Genomic DNA, 19,594 nt, shown 5'->3' with positions numbered 1-19,594 from the left:
TTTTGATATCTGCATTCCTTTCTAAATTGCAACACCAAAATATTACCTTTGCTTTAGCACCATGGATATTTTGGATATGAAACTATAACTAAGCATTGCTGCAGACTCGTGCTATTTCCCCTCTAAAACTCCTCAGCATTTTATTAATACGTCACCATCATAATAAGTAATTTAGTGGAAACTGCCAGATCCATCAGTACACACAGTCATTCAGGTGAATGAAATAAACAGTGGCACTAATATATACAATTAACCTTCTACATATGTCATGCCAAAAGCATGGGAATGTTTGTTCCACAAATCACACAGAACCAAATCTCAACAAAATATGACATGTATGTGCAGCGTTCTGTCCAAAGCTAAGTGTGGCTGTAGCAAGGCATCTGCAACACATGCAGTGGGTCTTTGTTTATGAAGTGCAAAAAGGAGTCTGAAGTATCCTAGACGTATGTGCTTTTTTTCAGCTGTTCTTTTTGCATCATCAAGTATGCCCTGGGGCGCCTCTGTCAGTGCGCCCCAGGGCGGCTGTGGCTACACTGTAGCTTGCCATCACCAGTGTGTGAATGTGTGTGTGAATGGGTGGATGATTGTGTATAGTGTAAAGCGCTTTGGGGTCCTTAGGACCAAGTAAAAGCGCTATACAAATACAGACCATTTACCATTTTACCATTTAATATCAGAAAAGCTTTGGATTTATAAAATGTACCCTTTGTCATCCGTTTATTATCTGTTCTAAGATTCTTTACCTTTCCCACTCCCGTGTCACCAGTGAAGAGTACAGAACGGCGCACGGATAGCAGTTTCTCCATCAGATATCCATAGCGAACAGTGTCTGTAGTGGGAACCAGCATCTCAAAAAAAGGTTGTTCCCTATTATATTTAAATGAAGGGATTATAGCTGTCCATAACTGCAGATCCCTGTGATTAAAATTCATGTAGACACTCCACAAGGTACCACACGTCGGGAGCTACAAAACACACAAATGTAAAAAACTTACTACAAAATTATTAGGTGTCTTATTAAGTATCAGCCCAAATGCCATTAGCTAGAAAAAACATTAAATCATTAATGTTCAGTTTCACTCACATTGTTTAATAGCTTTGGTAACAGCAGTTTTGGTGAAGTGTTGCTTTGTACAATTCTTTGTGTGGATGTGAGTGCCTATGTGTGTTAAGTTCAAATTACGGTTTCACATCTGGAATTCTTAATACACTTTTCCTTCCAGTCAATGCTCCATTAACATAGCTTGATACGGCACTCTGTGAACAGCTTAAATTATTCCACTTTATATACATTGAATACAAGTGTATGAATTTTGACCGATTTGAATAAACTGCCCAGTTTTGTTCTATAATAAATAAATAATTTAGATTGCATTATCCTCACAGCTCATCCATTTCTGTAGGTGTGGTGGTCACAGCTGCATACCTTTGCATTTTTGTTGCCTTCAAATTGCTCTCTGATGAAGGTATCAAAAGCATCCCAGTAAGAACTAGTCAGATTGCCACCTACGGCCCATAGATAACAAAATATGAAGGTCTGACATAGTACACCATCAAGGTGCTTGGGATTCTGCCACCACAAAAAGAAGACATATCAATAAGTAAGAACATGGGTGAGTAAGTCAATAATTCTACAAGAAGCATGTATATAACTTATGGCTTTGTCTTGTCGAACAGAAGTAGCACACTCTCATCTTTAACGCATTGCTGGTTTAACCAAAGTTGCTCCCTGTACATTTTTTGCTTTTCCTTTGTGGAAAAAAATTAACTTTTTTTTATTTCATTGTCAAGTTTGCAAAATTGTTGTTTGAACTAAATGACTGATTCTTTTGATGCATCCTACAAAAAAAGGACTAAACATGACAGCTACATTTTGTGTTAAATGTACCATCTTGAGGTCTGGTCCTCCGTTACCCAGCAGAAGAGCCTCCAGCAAGGAGCACAGAGTGCTGACTTTACTGATGTCCACTTGGCGAATTGCTTGGACACAATGCTTGGACGCAAATTGTAGACCTTTCTCCACGTACTGCTTGAACATCTCCATCAGGTATGCACCCACTGGGTCTGGAAGCTGGAGAGACAGGAGAAAGTTAAATGAGGTTTACAGAGAAGCTTGTAGCAGGATATTAAGTGTATGCAGAGTCATGCATTTACATTATCTACACAATTTATAAAGTAACCTTGCTAGTTTGGCTTAGACTCCCTAGTAATAGTCTTCTTAATGCCCAGAGGTAGGACTGACATCAAGAGGGAAGAACTATGCACTGCAAAAAAACAACAATTTGACTACAATGTAAAAATTAACCTATAGGGATAAAAAATAAAAATACATTTAAATTTAAATGCATTTCTCCACAGGGAATTAGTTTTAGGTGATCTAACTTTATATACAATATGTTGCATCTGTTACTAGTTATAATGGCTATATGACTGCAGTAGTCAGCAATCAAGAGATATCTTCATATCAGTATAAGTCCAGAGGGTTTACAACAAGGTGCAACACCTGGTTACACTGAAGGACAGGAAGAACAGGATGGATTTTGTCTAAAAATCCCATAAAGGAGGCTGCGCAGTTCCATGGAGAAGCAAAGGAGCAGCTGTCAAAATACTTAAGATCCTATCTGTATAATATAAGAGAAATCTAGAATTTGGAGATATAACATGCACATACCCTGTCCCCTAGCCCAGTAATCCATGTCTGCACGTAGGGCATCCACTTGAGCTCATCAGGATCAACATAAACCATTCCACAGCGACTTACTGTGGCTGGAGATGCCACAGCCAAGTCCTGAACCTGCAAATACACATTATGAAGACGACTTAAGATTTACAAGCTCCTATTATAAGAGAGTCCATTATAATCCAGCTTCATATTCTTAGTAAAGCATTAAATGTTTATTCTTGAGCTCATGTTTAAGACCCTGCAAATTAATTTATAATCCAATTTACTGTCAACAAAAGTGATCCAGTTCCACTTTCACTCTGTTTGGCTCTAACCTCAAACACCATGTGTATGGATGGAGTAAGTTTGATTCGCTCGCTGTTGGCCAAACAGAGCATCTTGTTGTCATCCAATACAGTGTTCATGTTCTCGATCCAAAGGGCATCAACTGGTCCATCACAGATAACCCACTTGTGGTCATCACTAGTGTCACTGACTGCGTCACGGACACTCAGTGCCATCAGTCCATCACGCCATTCCAATGTCAAAGTATTAATCTGAGAGGTTGACACAAAAGTTAAATAAATAATTGCAGTGAGAGAAAAGGAAATACTGCTGATGTCAGATTTAGTCTCCTGTGTGCTGTACCTCTCCATAGAGCTCTCCCATTGAGACAGATTTTGGATTGAGCACATAGGTCTTGACAGGCTGATAGAAGGGGTTGACAGCCTGGTGTCCTTTGAGATGGAGGGTCTCCAGAGTGTCTGCCAGGATGGTGTAGACAGTGGTCTTACCTCCACCACTTGGTCCAACCAACATAACTCCATGGCGAACTGACATGGTCTCATAAAGCTGGATCACCTAATAGGAAGATAAGAGGAACAGGCTTTTTAAATACTCAAAATATTTCTGATCTTTTAAAAAGATTTACGCCTGCAGCTGGAATTAACTGAGCTGAAGTGTCTGTCTTGGAATATTTTCCACTTGTACTCTACCTTCTTAGTCATGCTATCCAACGGTTGAAGGTTTCGCTTAACCAGAGACTCCACAATGGTTGAGTGTAGCACACCATAGTCATGTTCAGGGATACAAACACCAGGAAACAGGTCTGACAGGATACCACTGGAAAGGAATGGAAGATTGCCATGAACATAAACATACAGATATATAAAAAAAAAGAAAGAAGAGGTACCATACAAACTCTTACTTTTAGAACTTAATGTTCTTACTGTTATCGTGCAGTTTAACAAGAAATAACAAAGCTACTTCAGTTATTGCTCCCTTATTCACCACGGTGGGTAGCTCCACATGTTTAATTTGGCAGAGGACACAACCCCAAAAGGATTTGTGTCTGCGCCCAGGGTTGTAATAAGGATCTTTCGCAGCCAAATGTATAAATCCCTATGCTGCAGAGCAAGAAACAGTCCCTTACAATGTCAGATAGACTTACCCAAACAGCACGGCATCATCAGTGAGGAACTTTGGCAGGTTGGAGTCTCTCAGTGCTCTAATTAGAACCACATCCTCACTAAGGTGAGGATTCTCTCTCTTCAGTGACCTATGAGCAAACATTAAAAATTATATGGATTTCTTTGTGACCTAAACATTTTTTTATATTTAATATTGCAGAGTCACTCCAGGATTTCAAATAATTGCTATACAATGAAAATAGTTATGTGTTAGTAATGGGCATCCTAAAATCTGTCTTTTATCTTCATATTGGTCATATTCACAAAAAATTGATAAAATATAAAAGGAAACCCGCATGGTTAAAGAACCAGTATGAGCATCTCTTCTAAAGTAGTTCATTTAAATAGTTGTAATTACAAAATGTGTCATTTCTTCATCTCTTCATGTGTTTCAAACACTTTGTTATGACAAGCATCAAATAAATAAAATAAATGTAAATTATTTTTTTCAGAGAGGAACTAGAGCTTAAATGAGGAAGTGCTGGGAGCTCTTAATTGCCCCTTGGGGATAAATAAAGTCTGATTCTGATCCTAAGCTCTTAGCCTCTAATCTGAGTAATCACCAGTATCACCAGTTTCACTGGTCTTATTGTGGACAGCAGCACTTTGTCTTGAAAAACAAATTATCTACTTAAAATGTGAAACATGTCACAGTAAACATAATGTACATGTAGCTTCAGAATACACAAAATGGTAAATGCTAAACATATCCATGTATATGTGTGTGAGACTATTTAAAATCACAGCAGTCACAGAAAGACATTTCAGAGAAGATGGTTGTCTGCCCTGATTATTCAATGCATATGTGTCCGTGTAATGCTCTGACCCTGCCATGACCAGGACAGATTTGACAGCTCTCATCCCAAAGTCATAGTGGTCCTGCTGGGACAGTTGCTCTGAGCACAGCTTGTACATCTGGGTCATCTTCCTTGTGAGGGTTTTACTAGACTCAAATCCTTCTGAGTACAAAATCACCTGGAGGGAGAACAGAGAAACAAATGCAGCTGAGCTTAAGTCAATAAAAGAGGGAAAATGATAGCTTATTCTGTGGAGAAATATCAGAGAATTTAGAATAAGACACATAAACACACAAACTGGAAGTTACCTCTGCAATAAGAGCATAGTTTGGAACCATCATTGCTATTGGTCTAAAGAGAGCTTTAAGGTTGTCGGGTAATTCTGTTCTTCCAGCATAGCCTGGGTTCATAGTGATGAATGCAGCACATGTCATCACCAGCTTGATCTCCCGGCCCTCAAATAGAAACCTTGACAGCTACATAACAAAGATAAAAGAGACACTCTTGTTAGTAAAAGGTCAACTTTATTATCCTAAACTATATACTCACTATGGATAAAGTGAAATATCCATCCATCCATCCATTTTTCTTAAGCGCAATCAAATAAGGCTTTACAATACAGAAATGTATTTCTGTATTTCTTTAAGATGTCCACTTCCTGGTTAAATAAGGGTTAAAAAAAGTGTGAGTGCAGTCTTTTGTATCTTCCTCTTGACAACACCCCATCTACTGTAATACCCATGGCTATTCAAGGAGAGTTATAATATGGCCAGCAATCCATCTGCTAGTAAGTTTGGCACTGCAATTAATAATGGCAGGTAATTATTTCTACTGGAAAAGGAAATTGGCACCTCCATACAGCTTGTCAGCAGTTGGTGAAATACTCTAAAATCTGACTTTGGCCTTTATAAAACACAGTGGACCAACTATCACCAACACCCGAAATCAGTGGAGGAAATGGTGGTAAAAATGGACGTGATCATACACTCGGTGTCTTCAACCTGGTGGCAATTCAAATTTGAGTAACTTATAACAAACTTGAAATTAAATTAAACTTTTACTAATTTGTATTTTGTAAATCAAAAGCCAGAAATATCAAAACAACAAATTAGACTTGAAATATTTAACTTTATGTGAGGTGACTCTAGGACATGACAGCCGATTTTTTCTTGCAAAACTGTGTGCATGTGTTTGTATACCTTAGCAGCTTTGGCATTTCTTATGGTTATGAGCTGCTGAGCGATGACAGACAACACTTCAATGTCGATTCTGTTAAATTCGTCAAAACAACACCAGGCTCCTGACTGTGCCAGCCCACTGAAGAACCGACCCATCATCTGTATAAGAATATTGTGATTCATTAAAAACAGATATTATGTGTGGAATACCAAGACTTGAAAAGTAGTTACTACTCTTATCTTCCAAATAGTGGCAAATACTCAATTCCACTGTTAAGTGTAATTATTCAAAGAGGATTTTGTACATCTTTTGTGTTTGTAAATAGGACATCAGTAATTTTACTTTAATGGATGACATAAAGCATTGTTCAAAGTTATTTGCAGTTCATAAACAGGCTTATAAAATACCAGAAACGGCCCTTTATGCTGGTCACAGTGATTCCAAGCACCTGTCCAGCTGTAATCTATTTCAGGTGTAGTCTAGCAATGACAAAAAAGCGATCTAGGTTCATAAAACTCCTTGTAGCTGACCTTATAGTCCAGTCCATCTGAACAATTAAAGACCACACACTGGATGGCCAGCGCCTTTGCCAAGTCCTTTGTGGTCTCTGTTTTGCCCGTCCCTGCCGGCCCTGCAGGAGCACCTCCCAAATCCAGTTGGAGAGCTCCCATAAGACAAAGGTAGCAACGGTCCTGCGTCCCAAGGCAGACAGAGAAACACAAAAATGAAGAAAAGGATCCATGTTTCTATAGAATTTAAAAAGATGACAGATAAAACAACTAACACTTAAAGAAGTCTAAATGAAATAAAACAGTGTTTACAAAAATATGCCAAGTGTAAGTTTTTCTAACTAATTTTTACATTTATCTAAACAGTTTTGGATATATAATCTGTATTTTGATTCTAATGATAAGTTATTGCCAGTAGCATATGGTGGTTTTGCTAGTATTTTGCTTTGTGGCCCGTTTGACTGTATGTATTCCGTTGTGTTTTTACAGCACTCCTGCATTTAATCATTAAACTCTGCCTCCTTCTCCCGCAGTGTCTTCTGTCCTGTCCCTCTCCGCTGCTTTCTCCTTCTCCCCACCCCCCACTAATCATGGCAGATGGCTGCCCCTCGCTGGACCTGGATCTACATGAGTTTTCTTCCTGCTAAAAGGGAGCTTTTTCCTCCCACTGTCACCACACGCTTGCTAACAGGGGTCATCTGATTGTTTCCTTTCTAAAATCATAGGGTCTTACTTTTACCTTACAACACATTGAGGTGACTGTTGTTGTGAATTGGCACTAAATAAAATTAAAATTGAATTCTTAGACATTTTTTATTTAAGTATCACACAAAATTGAAGAACAGTCTAAATATACTTACAACTGGAACTCTACATTTGTGTGAATGTAGTTTTATATTCTCCATTACCGTGAGTGGTGTGATGACCAGCCTAGGACAAGCTCCCAGATATTCATAGCCATAAATGTAAGTGGACAGTGCCATTGTGGCTACACAGTTATTAAGGTCCATGTCCCAGTAGTAGCGCAGCTGTCTCTGCCATTCAAAGCTGGACCTGTTGTCAACCTGAAGAAAACCTTAAGTCAGTTGAAGGTGGTGACTTGTTACTAACTTGTTTTTGTTTTTATAACACTGATCACAGGAAAAATCAGGTAACTATAGTCAGTGTCCCGCTAACACTACACTGTTGTACCTTTTGTCGAACTAGATCAGTGACTATGTCTCTAGCGTGAACATCAATGGTGATGAGGGCTGTGATGATATTACGATGTAAAGCAGGGAGCTGTCCTCGTACCAATGCTGCTAGGGCATTCAGTCTCTGGAGTGCACAGAAACATAATCAAGCAAGCATCCTTGGGTTATAACGTTGAAATTAAAGAGCAAAAAAAGTCCAGGTTTGTTTGATGAGGTTAAAATGTAACCACAGAATTAAAGAAGCAGTAAAAGAATCTGTACTGTGATTTACTTCAAAGTTGGTGCCTTCAAATTTCTGCAAGGCAGCAAAATGGTCATGGTCTCCCTCCAGGCACGCATCCATGTCCCTGCACCACATCAGCTGTGATATGGTCAGCACCACCTGGTGGGCATAAAGACAAAGTGAAGTTAAATCTTTTATAAACAAAACTGAGCAAAAAGTATCAAAAAAGTATATAAATAAATTGAGAAACCTATGAAAGCTTTAGATATGACAGCAAGAGTCTGGTTGACTCATAAACAGTTATGCAGTGCTAATTGTTAATATACCTATAAAATGGAATTTAGTAGTAATGATTTCCTGATCTGTTCCAGTGCCAATCTAATAAATGACTATACACAGGATAGCATGCACCTGTGCTCCTTCGAAAGTCTAAAAGGCTCTAGCACCCAACTTTCCTTTAACACACGTGTGTGTGTGTGTGTTCGTGTATTTGTGTACCTGTGACGGGTGTCCTGCCACCACCCATTCCTCTCTAGACTTCTTCTGGTAGTCTACAATGGCAGCCTTGCTGAGCTGTCGCAGTGAGGAGAACATAGCCTCCTCCACTTTGCAAAGCCAGTCTTCCACATTTCCCTGTGCTTTCAGACCTTTAGCCAAACCCACCTTCAAGCACAGAACCACAGAATCAGTTAGGGTTGAGGATTTGATTACACCTCTTGTGCTTATTATACTATTTTGTAATTGACACCTGAGCAAAGACTGGAGTTTTTCATGTGAATAAGAAAACCCAGAGCAGCAAACAGATGTCAACAAAAGAATTCTTGTAAAACAAATGTCCATGATAACATCACCATTCATGTCTTATTATGTTTCTAGTTTTGGGTGCAAACTAAGACTTGGGATGTCCCTTTTATGCCTTAATTGGTACTTGCTAAGTCCTTGCACTTGAGATACAGTAGTTCTTACTATACTAAGATGGTTGCCAAGTGAGAGAGAAGTAGTATTTATTAAAGAGAGCTCAAACTATAAAATCCACACTTGCATTAAAAATTACATATACTTTGTGATTAGGATATAATATTATTCTTTAAGACTGTTCTCTTAGATTTTGTGCATGTGAGCTTCTTGCTTTCAAATGACTGGCTACCTAAGAATCATATCTTACTTGTATCTCAATGACTGGTTCAATTTAGGAATTCTAACCTGCCAAATGAGTAAAAAACATCAGAAAGTTTTTCTACTTTATAACAAAGACCTAAAGAGAGAATAACATGCAGAATTAAACACAGACAATAATGACCAGATGACTGAAGGTTCCTCAAGCCTGACCTTTTCTCCCTCAGGGGACACCATATTCAGGATGTCTGTGCTATATATGGTCTTCTGCTCTCCATCATCCAACATTTCTGGAGCACCAGAAGGTTCTTCAGGCAATAAAGCAAACTCCAGTCGAGTGATGGCATCAAAACACTTCCTGAGGTGAGGCTGCACTGCCTGAGGGTTACGTGTCTGAGCAAGAATCTTTAGCAGTTCATCATTGGATAAGAAGTAAAACCTGTAAGTCACAGACAAAAGGTACATAGCACAGCATGCAAACAATCTAACAATAATGTTTGTCATTTTCTAAAAACAAAAAATGTAAAATATGAATAATTAGACATTAAGAGATCAGATTGTCTATGAAACATATCTAAAGGAAGGAAAAGAATATTACATTGCCATGATCTTCAATCAGATGTCGATAGACTAAACATGAAAATTGTTGCTTTCAAAATGTACTTTTGGTGAACCCAGATTACCGCGGCATCCACAAATAATCTTTCAAACTCCGCATCTTTAATTGCATTTAAAAATTAAACATGCTGCCGATTGATTTTTATGAATCAATTGGCAGCATGAGATTTTTATGAAGATCAAGCAAAGTGAAGTTTAAAACAGTCCATTCAAAATGTGTGTAAATTCAAAATTTACACTGTTGTTGTAGAAGTCTCAAAAACTCAAAGAATGCACAAAACTTGCATATCAAATATGATATACTTGGTGTGGTGGAATAAGGGATTTTAAAATCACATACAACCATATTTTATTCACACAACAGAAAACATCAAATGTCACAACAAATTTAAAAAAAATGAGGACAGGGCCGTGTTTATGACTGTGTAGCATCCCATCTTATTTTAACTGGGATGTCTGGGAACTGAAGATACTAGTTGCTGGTGTCTGGTGTTGACAGCATTGTTTTTCTACTCTTATCTGAGGCTTCTAGCTGCAATACAGTGTACAGGCCTGCTTTTCTATCATGTAACAAACAAACAAATCATGTGTGCATAGTACCTTGGGAAGATGGCTCTCTTGGACTCCAGGTAAGCTTCCAGACACTTCTGTATCTCATCCAAAAGAGCATTGTTCTGCTGCAAAGTCTCCAACAGACCTTTTGGAATAAAACAACAGGCTTGTATGCAGTGTGTCAGCATAGTCGCCTTCATGAATGCATGTATTTGCATGTACAGTAATTCTGCCTTCGTCTTTCAGCATTAACATCCCTACAATGCTGTTTTAATGCATCGTGTTTGGTCACTGTGGCGCTGCAGGGGCACCGCAGACCACACAGACGACACCTGAGCGACATCCGCAATCATGCCTCGCCGGCTTAAAGTCTGAACTGGGTCCTGTCTGTCTTTTGTTGTTGTTGTGGGTGATTTGTTCAGCTGTGAGCTGCAAAGCTACAGCCGTGTGTGTAAAACAGCAACCATGAAAATAAAGAATGCTGAAAACCGCTGAAACACAGTCGCGTCTGTCATGAATCATTTACAGTCACATACCAGTCTGTGTGGCTGCATCAAAAGCATTGGGCATCCAGTTAACTTTAGCCATGATCTCTTCCCAGGACTTGTCAACTTTAAGAAACATTTCTGACTCAGCAGGCAGCTGTCTTTTTATGTCTGGAGCCAAAAAGATACTTTCTAGGTATAACCAGTTCCTTTGACATGTAAGCCACTCCTCCTAGAAAGGAAAAAAAGAAACACAGTGAGCAGACAGAGTATTTAAAATGCATAGGAATTAATGAAAAAGACAAAAAACTCAACAATGTTCCCTTAAACCATCTACTGAACTCAGTAAACTTTGAAAAATAATTTTGCAAGTATTTTGTTTTCTTTTCTACAGCCACTGAGGAAAGCCAATGTGAATGAAACTGGATCTGCATTTAAGAAAGCAAACCTTTATTACAGCTGAACCAGTTTCACTTAGAAATAAACTATTTTAAAAGACTTTACCAATGTTTGGTTAAAAAGGATCAGCTGTGTCAGCAATTTCTTGACCCTCCCCTTGATGGGAGCTACATAGCGTGAGGATGCCACTGCGCCCACACTGATAATGCTGTCATCCAGGAGTACCTTCACACATAAATAAACACAGAGGGATGAAACATAAACATTTAGAGATACTGAAACACTGGTGATGTTTTACAATAGACTGCATGAAAGTGCAACTCATCACAACCTGGATATCATCCGTGCCTCCCAAGATAAAGACATCCTTAGTGTCACCATGGGACAGCACAGTAAACTCTGTGTTCTTCCACAAATCCTCCACCTGCAAGACCCATTAGGAGTGCTTCATCAACACGCAGTAACACATGGAATTTCTTAAATATCGTTTTGCATGCATGTTTATTCTCCCATAAACGTGAATTTCCAAAAGGAGCGTAGATATTGTGTTGAGTAGTGTGCTAAATCTGTCACTGCAGCCAAAACAGTTAACCTGTCTATGGTGGAAACATCTGCTGCATTAGACCTCTTATGCTATTATAGTTATAGCCATGTAACGTGTCGTATCTTGTCTTGTTAATTGGTTATGCAAACGTAGCTAACTGTTTCTTCCCTTTTACACTAATAGATTAGCATTTTTTCTCTGAAATCAAGTAACATTTGAGTGGCTTTTACTCATATTTGGGTATAAAATGTGGGGATAGTATATTAAATAGAGAGATATGTAAATGTAACTTCTAATTTAGTACTTTTAATGAGATGTAATATCTGTATAAATAGTTATATTTAACCCACATACCTTTGTGATAATGGTCTCCATTGATGCCTCACCTGAAGCTTGTCCTGAAACCTAAAAGTTAATATTTGTGTCAGTTCCTAAGGAGTTTGCCATAACTATAGTTGCAATTTAATGATGAGCTGATAAATTTGGGATCTCTAATCAATCTGTAACTTTTATTAGGTATTAGGATGTGTTGTGTACTCAGTAGTACCCAGAGTCTCCTAAGCAGAACAAGCAAATCTCATATTATATACATTTTACCTCCTGAATCTCCTTGCCATATGAGAAAACACTGAGCTCCTCTAAACCAGCTATGGTAAGTTCATCCACATTGAGGGAAGTCCCCACCAAAGACTCCAAAGTCTTCCAATGTTCCGGTTTCAGACATGGGTTACGAAGATCAGTGATCACAGGCAGCTAAAAAAAAGAACACATAAATACCACTTGGGCAGTCACAAAAACAGTCTATTACTTTCAGCCCATATTTTAATGTGGTATGATTTTATAAAGAGGCTGCTAGCAACATTATCTATGAAACAAAAAATATGAGATATTTCATAACACTTTTTTTCTACCCACTCTGTGCATCATCACGTCCACCTTGTTCTTCAGACAGGGAACTATATTGTTACGTGGCAGACCCTTTTCAAGCTGGTTGATGTACTTGTTGTATTTGTTGACTTGTGAGCTAAACTGCTCCATGTCCAGTTGTTGAAGCGTGCTCTAGTGATGGATAAAATGAAAGAACACAGTAGAGCTAATGGCATTCATTTATAAACTGTACTTTATAGTGTATGCATGGACAGACTTGCTATACAGTGGAGGAAATAATCATTTAATCCCCTGCTAAATTTGTAACTTGGCTCACTTACAAAGAAATGAACAGTGTCTTGTTTTCATGGTGAGAGACGGAATATCATCTAAATATCCATATAAATAAACAGTGCATAAAAGTTATAAATTATTTTGCATGTAATTAATTGAAATCATTAAGTGAAAGTATTTGTTCCTGAAGAAAAACATGACTTTGTACTTTACAGAGAAACCTTTGTTGGTAAGCACAGCGGTAAGATTTTTCTCGTAATTTATCACCAGGTTTGCACACAGGAGGGATTTTGGCCCACTTCTCTTTAATGGAAAACTCTCTAATCCTAAAAGATTTAGAGCTATCTTAACAGTCGCATGGCTGTTCCTTCCATAGATTTTTCTATCGGGATTCAGGTCAACAGACTGAATTGGCCATTCAATAACATTAATGTGCTTCCTATTTAGCCGCTCCATTGTTGCCTTGGTGGTATGTTAGGGTCATTGTCATGCTGGAAGATCCATCCACAGTGTTCTTCAGTGTTCTGGCTGAGGGAACTAAATTCCCAAGATTTTGTGTATAGGGCCCTGTCCCAGCTTGATATTACTTTTATCCAACCACAGCAATTTCTTCAAAGTCTTCTCTGAATCATTTAGATGTTTTTTTTTCTTGTCAAAGTTTATAAGTCAAGTGTACAGTTAGCTTTGATTTTGAGGCAGCACAGTATGAAAGAGAAGGTTTACAGATACAGAACATTTAATACCAGAGACAGACGCTGACTAACATGCTACATTTCATCTTTATTATTTTCTAGTTGTGTTAGTGTTGCCATCACAAGTCTTTAGGTCATCCATTGCATCCAACACTGGTCTAAGCAGTGATGTAGAAATCAACAATGGCTTCATAACTTCACACAAAGGATCCATGAGACGTCCAAAATCATCAAAGATAGCTGGAACATAGGCTCTGTCTAAATTATTTTCAGCCTTCCTTCTCGCTGTTTCCTTTTGTGATGTTTCAACATTTCCCTTCAGCTCCTCCAGTTTGTCCTTGTTTATCAGTGCACTTGAAAGATGGAGCAGACACATCAGAGTCAAAATCATAACTAAGCCTTTGGTAGTTGTGACACCACTCATGGTCAACTGTGCTGCTGCCATCAAAGTTTCTGCCAGTCACAAACAAACTGATGAATGCTGACATGAAGGACTGACACACACAAACTCACACACAGAGTGGCCTCTATGACACGGCTCAGCTGTGGGTGGGTCAAAGTACTTTCATTTCAATTCCAAAAAGTCACGTTCTCTGTGGGTTCATACTAGCTGTCTGTCATCCTGGTAACAGGGTAATATTTGTCAAATACAGACAGCTTTTATTTCATTATATAGTGACACGAAAATGGTTTAAAGCAGCTCCACATTTTTAACATTTGTATTTGTGAGTGTATGTTCAGACATTCAGACTGCAGACATTTCTTTTTTTTTCTTTTTTTGTGTCCCGTTTGGATCTTTAGTCATCAGAATTGTTGTCTTAAGGCCAAGAAAGATGCCAAGCGGATTTATTTTACCAAGTGGATCATCATGGCCTTGCCATATTGGTCCATTTGATTGACCTTTATTATAATTATGTATTTATTTTATTTTCGGTTGCTACAAATGGGACAGACATGACTGGGGGATAGGACAGGGAGAAAGAATGAAAGAAAGAGAGGGAGAGAAAGAAAGAAAAACAAGCAAAACACCTGGATCACCTGTATGGAGAAAAAAAACAGAAGAGAAAGCAAACAAAAAAAGAGCAACATAATAAAAAACAGCACCATCACAACAAACTAGCTAGCAGTAGATAACAGTAGATACTAAATATTAAACGATATTGTGCAGCACGCAAGATAGACAGCGCACAATGTGCTTTGAGGCAGCAGCCAAGAAAGGTGTAGTCCGTGTCTGTGAACACCCGTGTGCATACCTGTGTGGATCAGCATGTTTGTATTCCAAAGGTTTCTCCATGTAACGATCTGCTAGGGAGTGTGGGGAGCCATAGCCCCGTCTTCCAGGGTATGAGGGTACGGAGCAGAGGCCAGAGGGGGTTGCGGTGGCGTGCCCGCGGGCTCTGCCGGCAGCCAGCTGTGCCAGAGAGGACCGAGCTTCAGGCCCAGAGGCCAGAGGCCTGAGGGCATCCCATCCCCCGGAAGGGGCCCAGGCGCCAGGCCCTGCCAATCGGCCACCAGGAGTGAGCCGGTACATACATGAGCGCCCAGCCACAGACGACAAGGACCACCAACACACCAACGTCTGAGGGCATCAGCCACCGGCAGGGAGTGTGGTGAGGGGAGATAGGCCTCCGTACTTTAGAGGGCCTGAGATGTACCCAGAGAGGTTGAGTCTAAGACCCAACCTGACATATAGACACAGACGAACAGGCGTACGCGGACACAGACGTGCATTCCCACCCCATATGCACAACCAAATACTCGGCACTCACCCAACGTGTAGACAGACACAAATAGACACTGCACAGATAGTCGCACTCCCCAAACATACTCTATATCCCAGGTCCAGGTACCCCCGCCCTCAGAGGGGCAAGCCGCACCTAGACCCAGGAGATGTAACCCTTCTCTCTGGGGTGGAGGCAAGCGGACCACCTCCTTATCTGCAGTAGCAGGGAGGCCCCGCATCCCAGACCCCAATCTGACGGCCAGCACCTCCTCCCAGCCCCCCAGCCCTGACGGCTAACAGAACCGGGGTGAGTGAAGACCCCAAACCTCCCTGCGCCCACTCACAAATTGAGCAGGTGGTGAAAGAATTACTTTCAGTGCTGTAGATATAGAATTAAACGTTTGCACCTCACCTGCTGCCATCCGTTCTGTAAAGGGTCCCATTGCTCCAGAGAGGTCCAGAGCAACTGCTTTAGCTTGAACATTGCCGTCAGCTGCTCCAGTGACTCAAATTTGGTCACCTCCATCTTTATTAATTAAAAACAGAGAATGGGAGAGTAAGTTGTTTTCAGGTGGTCAGAAGTTTGGCTTTCAAAATTAAAGTAACAACTTTTTTTTAGCACACATTGAAACTGTTATGGCCTGATCTAATTTCTATGAAATATGTTTACATTGAAAGAAGAAATACCTTGAATTTCTTCTGGTAGGCTATGCAGGAGGATGCTTTGGCCTGTAGCTTTTCTATGGAAATCTTGATCTCCCTCAACAGCAGATGCACTTGTGATGAATCAGCATTGATGTCTAGAATTTGTGGATCCTACACATTGAAATCCACAAGTTTTTAATTATACCAAATGTATTTTGTTTTTTTTAATTGTCCATTAGTTAGCATTATTAAAAAGAAAAATAACAACAAAATTAAAAACAAAGTCATCATCTTTTTATACCTGCAATTTAAGCTGGATTTTCATGTCCTCCTGTTTGATTTCCTTTATATCCTTCTGCAAGCAGCTGCAAAACTTTTCCATAGTACCATTCCGCTGTAGCACTGCCTTTAGCATGACAGAGCTTAACGACTCAATAAAGGGTTCCAGTGCGGCAAACTTCACAAGATCTTCTGGTGGTGTGGGAACTGAGTACATGTTGATCAGATCGTACATTTTGGATACTGATTTCTGCTCTTCTTTTATTTCTATAATCTAGCAAAACAAAAAATGGAAATATGGAGTCAAGTAAAGCAGAGAAAGGAAGCTGAGGAAAAAGAAAACAAGCTGCTGTTTTATTGGTTTATCGGATTTAATTATTAAACAGGAGCGTCTCACCCTCTCCTGAATCTCATCCACAAATGTGAGAAAGTCAGCCAGCTGAGCTGTAGTAGAAGGACTGAAACCTAGTTTAACTTCGGCCTCACAAACTTCCGTCACTATGGCGTCTACTTTCCTCTTAGCGAGTTGGGTGAGCATGTGATTGATGACCTTAAATCACATTTTATGGTCAAAAACATTTCCAAATGTTTCCAAAACAATCAAGAGTAAAATTTAGATGAAAAACAAAAAACAAAATAATAATGGGAAAAAAAATACATTTTAGTGGACTAACTTATTGAGTGTATTGCATGCATGTGCAGATAGGCTAATCCTAACCTCCAGATTTCGGAGGGAAGATGACACAAGCTTCTCTTTGAGCTGTCCTTTGTCCACAACCAGTAAACCAAGATGTGTCCTCTGCTGAATACCCGCGGCTTCCTTTTGCTGTGTGGGGTATAACTTGAGCGCTTTTTGAAAGAAGGATAAATCTGTGAGATAAAATCAAGAATTATCAGCAAAAAAGGAAATAACATGTATCTTGTGGTTACTTTGCTTTTTGTAAACAAACCACAAGAACAATAAGTTAACAAGTAAAACTTATTAACTTATTATTCTTCGTGACTTTATTTTATTTTCTCCTATTCAGAAACATGTCCAATATCCCCATTTTGCTTTTTTAGACCGAACGTTTTCCCAAGAATATTAAAAGCATTTATAATGTAAGGTGTTCTAAAATAAACATAACAACCATCAAACTAAGAATGAAAAAAATGTTTTAAAAAATCAATATAGTATAGGCTACAACAATTGATTGACCCTGTACTGTTACCTAAACCTACAGTGATAAGAAAGATTCCATGTCATATCCATATCATTACGTACACTGACTTTTACTTGTAGAGAGACTCTGCCAAACTTGTAAAGAACAATTTAATTTGCTGAGAACAATCAAACTGTGGGGTCTATGATCCAAGCTATGATCTAAGATATAGAGGCTTCAACAGAGAGTGGAATGAATATGCTAAAACAAAATATTGCTGCAAACTGACTGCTGGCTACAAGAAGAGAATAATAATTTTCTTAATGGAGTAGAAATAATAATATGTAATGGTCTCTGAAGGTATGTGAATTTGGTGACAGCTTGAAGTATTAAAAGACAAAATGAAATATGTTTTGTAAGGACACAATTGAAATCACACTGAGTCATATGGATCCTGTCTGGGCAGTAAACTATAAAACATTTCCATAACAAAAAAACGCATTAAAGAAAAGCAGCAGGCCAAGAAAGGACCGAAAGGACCAATGCAAAAGTTAAATAAATATTAAAAAGCATATTATGAGGGAGGACATTTGTCATATTTCAACGATACACCCAGTGACAACACATGAATGTGCTGTTTTTAAGTGTCCAACTATCTGACAAATAAAACCTTTATCTTTTCAAAACAAAGACAAAAAACACAAAAATTTACAGAAAGCTCTAACAGTGTTGATGCTGATGTACTGCACATTACCTTGATCCTGTCCCTGCAGTGCATCCAGATCCAAACTTTCATTCTCCTTGTAGATTCTCAGAAAGTGCTCAAACATGTGTGAGTACACGTTTGCAGCAGCAAATACAATCTGGAATGACCTCTGAAGGAGAAAAATACATCAGCTCAGTTCAAAGCTATCAGGACGCCATGAGACCGTACGAAAACAACACAGTAAAAACACTGACCTGGATGCTTTGCTTTAAACTTTGCAGGTAGACGTCATTGTTTAGGATAACTTTCAAAGAGGGTGCATTTTCATATTTATTTACCACCTTCCAGAAACATATAAAACATTCAAATAAAATCCCATATTAATTGCAAATTAAAATTCAACATAACCATAATACTTCAATCATATCAAAAAATCTGACAATTTTAAGTATAAATATGAGGCAGGTTGAAAATATGTTGAAATAGATTGAAGAACGTCACTAACCTCACCCCTTTGAGGTTCAATCACTGAATTAAAAATAGGATCTTTAGTAAGATCCTTAACTGACGTCACCATGTTCTCAAAATGCTTGATAAAATCTGCAACAGTCTCCTGTAGGAAACAGAAACATAATGTTGATGGGTATTTTCTGATTAGAAACAAAAAAACTATACAGTGTAAAAACTAATCATACCCAGAAGTTCTCTTCAGAGGGTTTATAAGTCAAGCTGTTTGTGTCCAGGATCAACTCAGACATGAATACAGGATGGAATTGAGGAGCTTCTGACTCAATAGTCTGATGAAGATACATATATTGGCATAAACAAGAATGTGTTCTCTTGACATCTCGATTTCTCATGGCTACAAAAATAAATGCAATATTTTTACAGTTACTTGTACTGAATAATTCCCCTACCTTTTCATCCATCTCTTTTTCAGTACAGTCAGTGGCAGCGTCTGAGTCAAGGGTCCAGCTTTGAATGATGGCATTGCTGGGTGTTGGACCTGCCTGCACTTGCAGGAGAGTCAGTATTTCATCCACTGCAATCACTGCACAGCTGTGCAAGGTGGTGATAACCAAATAGTCAACAAGTCGAACAAAGCTGGGCAGGTAAGAAACAAAGACATCGTTAGTGTGACAGATGTGCTTGAGCCATGATTATCTGTTCTGTATTTTTGCCATTTTGCTTATTTACTTATGTGAGTGTTTTGTTATTAAAACAAAAAAGTACAGTATGCTTAATATACAAATCAATACAGAAAACATATTACATTTTGGGAAGCAAAGACAGAAATAAAATGCACCCACTGGATGACGTGGTTGAAGAAAAAAGACATGTTGGTCCCTGATGCGTTCTTCTTTTCTTGTTCTGTGACAAACCGAGCATGAACAGGCTTTGAACTTTGTGATCTACATCTGGATATACAAATCAACTTTCTCTATTGTGTCAAGACTATCTCTGCAACCTACATCCCCACAGCGCAGCATGGATACT

General features: G+C 38.9%; 1 protein-coding gene across 1 annotated transcript in view; it reads right to left on the bottom strand.

The window, feature by feature from the left end:
• The window catches only part of dnah6 (dynein, axonemal, heavy chain 6), a 61,436-nt gene that overhangs the window by 34,295 nt on the left and 7,547 nt on the right, over positions 1–19,594 (bottom strand). Inside the window, exons 9-43 of the mRNA XM_085278041.1 lie at positions 19,408–19,468; positions 19,015–19,201; positions 18,793–18,894; positions 18,603–18,710; positions 18,352–18,438; positions 18,146–18,266; positions 16,968–17,119; positions 16,647–16,799; positions 16,272–16,523; positions 16,013–16,141; positions 15,738–15,851; positions 12,665–12,808; positions 12,347–12,502; positions 12,104–12,154; positions 11,537–11,629; positions 11,311–11,430; positions 10,858–11,038; positions 10,370–10,466; positions 9,365–9,590; positions 8,534–8,698; positions 8,084–8,194; positions 7,811–7,936; positions 7,528–7,683; positions 6,641–6,802; positions 6,131–6,268; positions 5,240–5,407; positions 4,961–5,109; positions 4,116–4,223; positions 3,661–3,787; positions 3,314–3,526; positions 3,001–3,222; positions 2,675–2,797; positions 1,892–2,074; positions 1,430–1,573; positions 747–968 (exon numbers count right to left, since the gene is read on the bottom strand). Of these exons, the coding sequence (XP_085134167.1) occupies positions 747–968; positions 1,430–1,573; positions 1,892–2,074; positions 2,675–2,797; positions 3,001–3,222; positions 3,314–3,526; positions 3,661–3,787; positions 4,116–4,223; positions 4,961–5,109; positions 5,240–5,407; positions 6,131–6,268; positions 6,641–6,802; positions 7,528–7,683; positions 7,811–7,936; positions 8,084–8,194; positions 8,534–8,698; positions 9,365–9,590; positions 10,370–10,466; positions 10,858–11,038; positions 11,311–11,430; positions 11,537–11,629; positions 12,104–12,154; positions 12,347–12,502; positions 12,665–12,808; positions 15,738–15,851; positions 16,013–16,141; positions 16,272–16,523; positions 16,647–16,799; positions 16,968–17,119; positions 18,146–18,266; positions 18,352–18,438; positions 18,603–18,710; positions 18,793–18,894; positions 19,015–19,201; positions 19,408–19,468 (5,051 nt within the window). The remainder of the gene's footprint in view (positions 1–746; positions 969–1,429; positions 1,574–1,891; positions 2,075–2,674; positions 2,798–3,000; positions 3,223–3,313; positions 3,527–3,660; positions 3,788–4,115; positions 4,224–4,960; positions 5,110–5,239; positions 5,408–6,130; positions 6,269–6,640; positions 6,803–7,527; positions 7,684–7,810; positions 7,937–8,083; positions 8,195–8,533; positions 8,699–9,364; positions 9,591–10,369; positions 10,467–10,857; positions 11,039–11,310; positions 11,431–11,536; positions 11,630–12,103; positions 12,155–12,346; positions 12,503–12,664; positions 12,809–15,737; positions 15,852–16,012; positions 16,142–16,271; positions 16,524–16,646; positions 16,800–16,967; positions 17,120–18,145; positions 18,267–18,351; positions 18,439–18,602; positions 18,711–18,792; positions 18,895–19,014; positions 19,202–19,407; positions 19,469–19,594) is intronic.

This window comes from Mchenga conophoros, linkage group LG6, assembly GCF_057382185.1.
Source record: "Mchenga conophoros isolate Kocher_MC1m ecotype Shallow Benthic linkage group LG6, M_conophoros_male_GT1.1, whole genome shotgun sequence".
NCBI lineage: Eukaryota > Metazoa > Chordata > Actinopteri > Cichliformes > Cichlidae > Mchenga > Mchenga conophoros.
This window is presented reverse-complemented; position numbering and strand designations above follow the sequence as displayed.